The 9,629-nt window shown below is 45.3% G+C and overlaps 1 protein-coding gene across 1 annotated transcript; it reads left to right on the plus strand.

Moving 5' to 3' along the window:
• Positions 1–1,338: 1,338 nt before the first annotated feature.
• On the plus strand, positions 1,339–9,415 carry kbtbd8 (kelch repeat and BTB (POZ) domain containing 8). Its single transcript, XM_080845860.1, has 4 exons — positions 1,339–1,356; positions 6,694–6,901; positions 7,099–8,216; positions 8,542–9,415. The coding sequence occupies exons 1-4, from the start codon at positions 1,341–1,343 to the stop codon at positions 9,003–9,005; spliced, it is 1,806 nt and encodes a 601-aa protein (XP_080701986.1). The 5' UTR covers positions 1,339–1,340; the 3' UTR covers positions 9,006–9,415.
• Positions 9,416–9,629: the final 214 nt, after the last annotated feature.

Consider the following 9,629-nt stretch of genomic DNA (forward strand, 5'->3'; position numbering starts at 1 on the left):
CAAGCCATTACCTAGCACCAGCACTCCAGCCACTGATAAGCACATAGCAGAGGTTCAGCCGGCTTGGTCGAGCATGTGCACTTTGTGTTGACTGTGACCTGGAAGGCACCTCCTACCGGGATCTGGTGGACACGTAGTCCACCATCTCCATGGTCCGTCCCGGAATGCTGCCCAGAACACGTGAGCCAAAACCACAGGTCTGGAATACAACCGCGATCTGTGTAGCCACGGTCATAAGAGAGTGAGCAAAGATGCAAGGGAAGAACTCACTGCAGGAACCACCACCCGTTCTGGCTGCCCAACATCTAGGACATGCATCATTGGGCTGGATCTGTTTACCAGGTGGGGGGCCTGGCCAACGCCGCCCGCTCCAGAGATGCCTCCACGTCACTCTCCATCAATGTTACTCGGCCCGGTGACGCCTTTGGGACACCAATGCAGATGACCTGGAGGACAGGTGGCGGCTTTGTCAGCGCAGCACCGACCGGGATGCGGCAACTCCAGTGGTGAAAGCTTTGTGGCTCTCAACCCCAGCAGTGGCAGGCAGTGAACCTGGGCCATCATCTCAGCACTGTATCCTGACCAAGGCTCTCTATTCGCAGTGGCCCTGCCTCACCAACTATGATGGGCTCCTGTATTGATGATGGCAGACTCCCGGAGGTCATAGCAACATCCTGCAGTTACTGGTGCTCCACCCGTCACCGGTCTAATGCTGTGTAAAGTGTCTGGCTTTAGGATATTGCTGTGTCTCCTTTTCCTGATAATGTTAGCTTGCATTACGGTTATCATTTTAGTCTGTTGTAAATGCCAGTGCTAGCCTGTGTTAGTTATGCATCAGTACACCGTCAGTAACTTATTTATGTCTGACATTCTGTTCTGTGTGTCATCAATAATAAACTCGAAGCCAAAAAATTGATATTGCAATTCGTTCCGTTCGACGTTACAATATTATTTTAACCAATGTCATCAGAGGGGCTCCGTAAATGCTTTTTTATGATAATCTTAGTGTGAAGTAAGCCTGTGTTACACCTTTTAAAAGCGTGTATTTAAACTTGAAAATGCTACCTTGACTGTGAAGCTTTACAAAAGTTACGTTGCATTGATCAAGATGGTAAGCTACCTGTCAAGATAATTAATCGGCATTCATTCCGGCACCTGTAGCCTTCACAGGCCAGTTACTGTGTAGAAAAGAAATACATTTCTCCAAGTTTAGTGGAGTAAAACGCCATTGGATAATCTTTTCACTTCGACAGAAACGATTGGATGGTGCTTGTTTCCGGGGCTCAGATCCACTAGTGACGTCTGGATTTACCATCTGCAGCGAGACAGACTGGGCGAGAATGGCTGCCGGGGGAGGTTTGAGCGTCTTAATTGTTTCACTTCAAGATTTAAACTTATCAAAGGATTTTAAACATTAACAGATTATTCTGAAAGCATTATTTATGGTTTTAAATGTGTTCGTTGTGAAATCTTTTGGCACGTATGGTTATTTAACGGAACATTGACCAACTCAAAATGAATGGTTGTATGGTTATCAGGTGAAAAGTGTGGTTCTAGCTCGATAGCCAGTTAGCCAGCTAACTTGCCAAACACGACTGCCTATTGTGTAAACATTGTACCCTAACACTCAACCTCATTTTTTATATTTTTGAAATTAATAAATAATGAACCTTGTTGTACCTAGCCCCAGTGCTGTCAATCTCCGGATGTAACATGTATCAGACAGTTTGATTTGTGTAATGCAAGTCTAGAGCCAGCAAAGTATCTGTTAGCCGTTGCTGGCTAGTATTAGCTTGCTAACTTTGGGACGTCTTGTCCAGTCGGATTAGCAAATAGTAGCTCTATAGCCACCGAATTCCTCGCTGCCCAAATAACTTACTTACATCTGAGCTATCAAGTTGTAGATGTGGGGCATCTGACTGTCTTGCCTATTTGACCTCCATTAGTTTCATTACTGCATCGTAACTAACACTCCCTTCACTCAGTCGTGCTGTATAACTTTGCTAACGTTACAGCGGTGAAAGTCGTTGAGGTAAACACAGTAGCTTGTTGTTTAGCGTTTTAAGTATTGGTAGCTAACGTTAGGTAGCCAGATAGCTGGTATCAGTTGTGTCTTGCTAGCTGCTGTTGACTGGTTTGACGCTTGAAGGCTAGCCAGCAAGCTATATAGCAAGCTGTTGAAATGCTGACTCCATTATCTCATTGCCACATGTCATTTGTTTTGTCAGGTCAGGCAAGTTGGGTAAACTCGTTTGTTTAAGTTCGTGTTACTCTTATTTTGGAAAATCCTCTTGAAGTTTGTGTTTATCCGTTAAGTTTAATTCATTAACTGGACACACATTTTATGGCTAGCTCAATTAACTCACATTGTTGATTGTCAGAAGTATGTTCTGAGTTATCCACTCTTCAGTGGCTTTGGGTGCTGTGAAGTCACATCATGTGGTTAAACAGATCCAGATAGGTTTCAAAAGTTGTCTCATCATATTCCGAACCTTCTAAGTGTGCCAAAAGTGGCCAAAAGTTTTGAGAACGACACAAATTTACATTTTCACAAAGCTTGCTGCTTCAGTGTCTTTAGATATTTTTGTCAGATGTTACTATGGAAGACTGAAGTAGTTACAAACATTTAATAAATGTCAAATGCTTTTATTGGCAATTACATGAAGTTAATGCAAAAAGTAAATATGTGCAGTTTTGACCCTTCTTTTTCAAGACCTCTGCAATCCGCCCTGGCATGCTGTCAATTAACTTCTGGGCCACATCCTGACTGATGGCGGCCCATTGTTGCATAATCAATGCTTGAAGTTTGTCAGAAATAGTTTTTTTTGTTTGTCCACCCGCCTCTTGAGGATTGACCACAAGTTCTCAATGGTATTAAGGTCTGGGGAGTTTCCTGGCCGATGGACCCAAAATATCAATGATTTGTTCCCCAAGCCACTTAGTTATCTCTTTTGCCTTATGGCAAGGTGCTCCATCGTGCTGGAAAAGGCATTGTTCATCACCAAACTGTTCCTGGATGGTTGGGAGAAGTGGCTTTCGGAGGAAGTTTTGGTCCAGCAAGCGTCAGGACCGTCTCCTAAAGATGATTCAGATGCGGGATCGGGTCACCTCCAGCACAGAGCTTGCTCAGGAATGGTAGCAGGCAGGTGTGAGTGCATCTGCGCGCCCAGTGAGGCGAAGACTTTTGGAGGATGGCCTGGTGTCAAGAAGGGCAGCAAAGAAGCCATTCTCTCCAGGAAAAACATCAGGGACAGACTAATATTCTGCAAAAGGTACAGGGATTGGACTGCTGAGGACTGGGGTAAAGTCATTTTCTCTGATGAATCCCCTTTCCGATTGTTTGGGGCATCTGCAAATAAGCTTGTCCGGAGAAGACAAGGTGAGCGCTACCATCAGTCCTGTGTCAAGCCAACAGTAAAGCATCCTTAGACCATTCATGTGTGGGGTTGCCCCTCAGCCAAGGGAGTGGGCTCGCTCACAATTTTGCCTAAGAACACAGCCATGAATAAAGAATGGTACCAAAACATCCTCCGAGGGCAACTTCTCCCAACCATCCAACAGTTTGGTGATGAACAATGCCTTTTCCAGCACGATGGAGCACCTTGCCATAGGCAAAAGTGATAACTAAGTGGCTCGGGGAACAAAACATTGATATTTTGGGTCCATTGGCCAGGAAACTCCCCAGACCTTAATACCATTGAGAACTTGTGGTCAATCCTCAAGAGGCGGGTGGACAAACAAAAACAAACCAGTGTTTCCCACAGAAATTTTGGAGACTATGGGGGGGGTGCGCGGCGGGCGCATGTCCTCGGGGGGGGGGGGGGATTTCGTGATTTCGCTGGAGCTTCCAACTTTTTCGGGGGGATAAGCCCCTACATAAAACCTATTATTTTTCCTGTGACCCAGCAAAACTAGGGGGGTCTAAATCATAAGATTTTTTTTTTTAAATAACCTTTTAAATAGTGTCCTCTAGTGGGTTTTAGGAGATAAATTAACAAATTGAGATTTAAAATATGGCACAAATATAAACATATTGAAGACATCTGCTGAGATTTTGTTTGGGATTTGTGTGAAGCAAGAGCACCCTGACCCGGGAGAGAAAGCTTAGGAACAGCTACTACACTTTGCCTCCACATATTAATGTGAGGCCTCCTTCTCTGCAATGACTGATCAAAACAAAGCAGCGAAACAGACTGTGCCTGGAGAAGAGCTTGGTATCAGCAGTTGCCTCCCTTTGTTTTAGGAAGAGAAATTAACAAATGTAGATTTAAAATATGGCACAAAAATAAACATATTGAAGACTATAATGGTCTAAAGGTGCTCATTATAGTTAATGTCAGATATCCTCTGTTCAATTTTCAAACTCTCCCTCACTATATTACTTTTTTGATCGAGCAATATTCCATGACACCTGATACGATGCCAACGTGACCGTTTCAGAGTACTTAGCCGAGTCTGTTTCTCTGACTGATGTATCAACGAATGTACCTTGTGCTTGCCCAGCTCTGCTTTTAGGAACTCCTGGGCTATGTTAGCATCCAAGTTCAAGGCTTTAAAATGCGACCGTGACGTCTGCATATTAAGCAAAGGGGTTTTCCATTTCGCTCTGCAAATAATCCTCCCATTCAGGCAAGAACGCCCGGTGTTCATATTCATACATTCGTTTAGCTCTACGCTTTGCTGGATCCATGGCATTCTTTCAGTAGCTACAGCTAGTCTGGCTAGTAACTCTCTGAGACTGCGTGCACACATTAGAATGTTTCACTTTGGAACATTAACGTTACTTGAAGACATCTCTCAAGATCGAGTGATGACAAAATATACATGAATAAATACCCCCATTGAAATCGGACAGCTTTTTGTCTGTATTTCCAAATATATTGGCCGGCAACTACTAACTGCTATCTTATCTTCAAACAAAAAGTAACGTGTGCGCATCGGGGCAGAAGTCCGCCTTGCGCATACAGAGAGCAGAGGACAATTGTAAACGCGCGATCATCTAGTGACAAAAATGACATGCCGTTGTGCAAATAAGATAAATAACACAAAGCTATTTATTGTGTTTAATAAAATAACAAGCTATAGAGTATAGACCTGTTCTATAGGAAAGGTATCCTTAACTGACTTCCGTTGTGATCTGGCGCTTTATAGAAAATTAAATGGAGCAAAGTTAACTTGACCTTTCAGGGGGGGTGCCGTTGGGGGGGCGGGGCGCCCCCCTTATACAATGGTAGGGGAAACACTAACATATCTCAACAGTGTTTTGTTTTCGGCACAGTCGCAGGCAGACAGCCGAACTTCGTGCTTTCATGCAATCCCAATGAGAGCGACACGAACTTCGTCTGAGCAAAAAAAAAAAAAAAAAAAAACTTCATGTGCACGCAGAGACTATGGCGGACGAAATTAGACTATGGCGGTGCGCCATAGTCTCGTCAATGTGTGGGAAACACTGCAAACTATTTCTGACAAACTCCAAGCATTGATTATGCAACAATGGGCCGCCATCAATCAGGATGTGGCCCAGAAGTTAATTCACAGCATGCCAGGGCGGATTGCAGAGGTCTTGAAAAAGAAGGGTCAAAACTGCACATATTGACTTTTTGCATTAACTTCATGTAATTGCCAATAAAAGCCAGTGACACTTATTAAATGTTTGTAATTATACTTCAGTCTTCCATAGTAACATCTGACAAAAATATCTAAAGACACTGAAGCAGCAAACTTTGTGAAAATTCATATTTGTGTCATTCTCAAAACGTTTGGCCACGACTGTAGGTACTAGTACCAAAGAGATCACACTGATTCACATAGTTTAAAGTTGAATTAAGACGTGTGTTATTAGTGTCATCTAGCAGTCCACACAATGTGTCTAGTATGTTTGTCTCCCAGTGGCATAGATTGGTGTGATTACTGTGTGATAACCAGGGCTGTTAAGCAATACAAAATAGAAAAAATCAAATTTTTAGATTTAGATTAATTATTCTAAATGAATATCATATCATATTTTTTGTGAGAAGCGTTAAAAATTGTTCATCGACGTGAATTAACTTAATAAACATGCCTTGGCAGTGTGATGTTCACCACACATTGATGGCAAACAGCAGATGCTTCAATTCACTTTTTTTAATGAACACATTTTTTTATTTGTGATTTAATCCATTTTATAGTTTGCCTAAAACTAGCGAGTTTACTCATTTAGGTAACGGCAGATTACACCAACTACAGTAAGCACTGGTCAAATCTTGTTATTTGTCACCAGAACAACTGCGCCTTATAACTTTGAATCACCATAGTCGAATGCAATGTTTTTTCATATAGTATAGTTGAATAACAGGTGGTTGTAGGTGACGTTTTTGAGCGGGTATTTCTGAAAATCTGGAATCTCCTTCTCGAAGACGAGGTGATTTAGGCCTATACAAATCATTTCAAGATGAGGCTGAAAACCTAACATTCAACTACTAATACAATCCGAAACATTGATGATAGATCCACATCAAAAGCGCACAAAGAGAGAAGTACAACCTATCGCCGTATTGCAGACTGGCCACTGTTTTTTTTAAATCTATCAAAAATGGCTGCCACTTTTGTAGCCTACAGTGACATATAGGGTGAAGGGACATCATAGAATGTTACAAGTTAACAAGTTATTTCGACAACCCTAGTAATGACCATTGTTGTCTCTCACATCTCCAGAGGTCGGAAAGCTGTTACAAGTGCAGAATGGAACTCCAACAAGTACAAGCTTCAATGGGGTAGACGCTCTTCATGCATGTAACGTCCTCCAGCAGCTGAAAGCCCTGTATGATGAAGCACAGTTGACGGACATTGTTGTGGAGGTGGACCATGGAGAGACATTTTCCTGTCACAGAAATGTCCTGGCCTCCATTAGTCCTTATTTCAGGTAAGGATGAGATCGTGCTGAGCAACAGTGTCTTTCCCACAAGCTATCTTTATAGTTATCACTTGCTCCATTTATTAACCATCAATACCAACATTTTATAAACCTCAAGGATGGCAATATCTGAACTAATCTTACAAACAAAAATTAAGAATGAAAATAAAAAGCCTCATAATTTCCTTTATGTTTTTCTTCTGCAGATCCATGTTCACAAGTGGCCTTACAGAGAGCAGCCAGCGAGAGGTGCGCATCGTTGGCGTGGAGTCAGAGTCCATGCAGTTGGTCCTGGACTATGCCTACACGTCCCGCGTCACCCTCTCGGAGTCCAACGTGCAGGCACTTTTCACGGCTGCCAGTATCTTCCAAATCCCGGCGCTGCAGGACCAGTGCGCCCAGTTCATGATAAGCCGGCTGGACCCGCAGAACTGCATCGGCGTTTACATGTTTGCGGACGCGTACGGCCACCAGGAGCTGTGCGAGCGCTCGCAGGACTACATCCGCAAGAAGTTCCTGTGCGTGGTGGGCGAGCAGGAGTTCCTGCACCTGACCAAAGAGCAGCTGGTGGGCATCTTAAACAGCGACGACTTGAACGTGACCAAGGAGGAGCACGTGTACGAGAGCGTGGTGCGCTGGCTGGACCAGGACCGGGACGGTCGCCAGGCCCACCTGGCCGAGGTCTTCTCCAAGTGCATCCGCCTTCCGCTGCTTGACGAGGCCTTCCGCAGCCGTATCCCCCCGGCCCTGGCACTTGCCCTGCCCAAGGACCCCGTCGACAAGGGCCGCCTAAACGGTACCAACGGGTGCCCCCAGCGGCTTGGTATGACCGCTTCGGAAATGGTGATCTGCTTTGACGCAGCACACAAGCACTCAGGGAAGAAGCAGACGGTGCCTTGTCTGGACACGGTGATGGGGAAGGTGTACAAGCTGTGCAAGCCGCCCAACGACCTCCGCGAGGTGGGCATCTTGGTAACCTCGGAGAACGACATCTACATTGCCGGCGGTTACAGGCCCAGTAACAGCGAGGTTTGCATCGACCACCGGGCGGAGAGTGACTTCTGGCAGTATGAGCATGCAGGGAACCGCTGGCTGCCACGGGCGCCCCTGCTGAGGGCGCGCATCGGGTGCCGGCTGGTGCACTGCTGTGGCAAGCTGTATGCACTGGGCGGACGCGTGTACGAGGGCGATGGACGCAACGCACTCAAGTCCGTGGAGTGCTACGACGTCCGTGATAACTGCTGGACTGCCGTTAGCGCCATGCCCATTGCCATGGAGTTTCACAGTGCCGTCGAGTATAAGGACCGGATCTACGTCTTGCAAGGTGAAACTGTGAAGCCAACGCTCAATTTAAACCCTTAAATTCTTTAAAGCCTTGCCTATTCCTTTTTAAGCAACCTACTTCAAGCTATTATTAAAAGGATATATGATGAAGTAAAATCAGTAGATTCAATACGCAGCATTTGTAAGAATAGCAGTGCTTTTCTAACGCATGTGGAACAAGAGCAGTGGCCTAAAGTAGAGATTGTAGTGACTGTGCTGGTTTAAGGCTACTGTCTTTGCATGGCCTACAGGAAAATCTCTAAATGTAACTATCTGACCTTCTTGGGTTTGTTTTTTGTCTGTAACATGGACTCATTCTCTTGCAGGGGAGTACTTCTTCTTCTTTGATCCTCGGAAGGACTACTGGGGCCACTTAACCCCCATGAGCATCCCTAGGAGCCAGGGTCTGGCTGTGCTGCACAAGAACTGCATCTACTACATAGCCGGGGTTTGCAGGAACCATCAGCGGACCTTCACCCTGGAGGTGTACGACATCGAGCTGAACAGCTGGAGCAAGCGTCACGACCTGCCCTTCGACCAGGCCACCAGCCCCTACATCAAGGCCCTCCTGTTGGGTGGCAAGCTGCACCTGTTTGTGCGCGCCACACAGGTGATGGTAGAGGAGCACGTCTTCCGCACCAGCCGCAAGAACTCCCTCTACCAGTACGATGACGAGGCAGACCAATGGAAAAAGGTCTACGAGACGCCCGACCGCCTCTGGGATCTGGGCCGCCATTTTGAGTGCGTGGTGGCCAAACTCTATCCACAGTGTCTTCTCAAAGTGCTCTGATTCAGTGGGAGAGGGGAATCGCCACATAAGGCATGCCTAAGGTGCTACTTGGCCACAGGGTTCCAAGACACCCTGCTCCAAGTGTCTCCGTACAGAGACCATCAGGATTAAGTCTTAAACAAGTGTTTGAGTGTCCAAAGGTTTTTCTTTTTGTTGTTGTTGTTGTGGGCGCACACTTATAAAAGTGGCCATTGTTGATGCCTGTCCATTGAGCATGTGGCATCCACACTATTTCTTGTTTTACAGCCGTACAATGAATCATAAGTGCAATTATCATATGGTTTGCAAAACGTGTGTTTGAGCCATTTGTCATCCTTCTAGGTCTAAGATATAGGTAAGGTAGGATTGGTGTTTTGCTTTTATTCAGTTTTGTTGGCATGCAGTGTCGATGAGTGTGGCGACAGAGCGCACCCTCTGGAAATGGCTCATGCAGAGCATTGGCACCAGAAGTACTAAAAGCAAATATATGAAAGGATATATAGCGCTATGTACTCATACGGGTATGTTGAGCGGGCGTGTCCTCTGTTGGGTAGCTGACATTCTCTTAATTTTGCCATTTGTATCATTTGCCATGCCTCCTACTGCGTGGCCATTTTTTTAGGCTTGAGTTTGAAAGTTTTATGT

This window comes from Sprattus sprattus (assembly GCF_963457725.1).
Source record: "Sprattus sprattus genome assembly, chromosome: 10".
In the NCBI taxonomy this organism is placed as follows: domain Eukaryota; kingdom Metazoa; phylum Chordata; class Actinopteri; order Clupeiformes; family Clupeidae; genus Sprattus; species Sprattus sprattus.

What these genes read in the sequence shown, in the direction of transcription:
- kbtbd8 (XM_080845860.1), top strand. An exon ending in TCCATTAGTCCTTATTTCAG is followed by an intron (nt 6,902 to 7,098) that starts GTAAGGATGAGA and finishes TTTCTTCTGCAG; the next exon opens with ATCCATGTTCACAAGTGGCC. An exon ending in CCGGATCTACGTCTTGCAAG is followed by an intron (nt 8,217 to 8,541) that starts GTGAAACTGTGA and finishes ATTCTCTTGCAG; the next exon opens with GGGAGTACTTCTTCTTCTTT.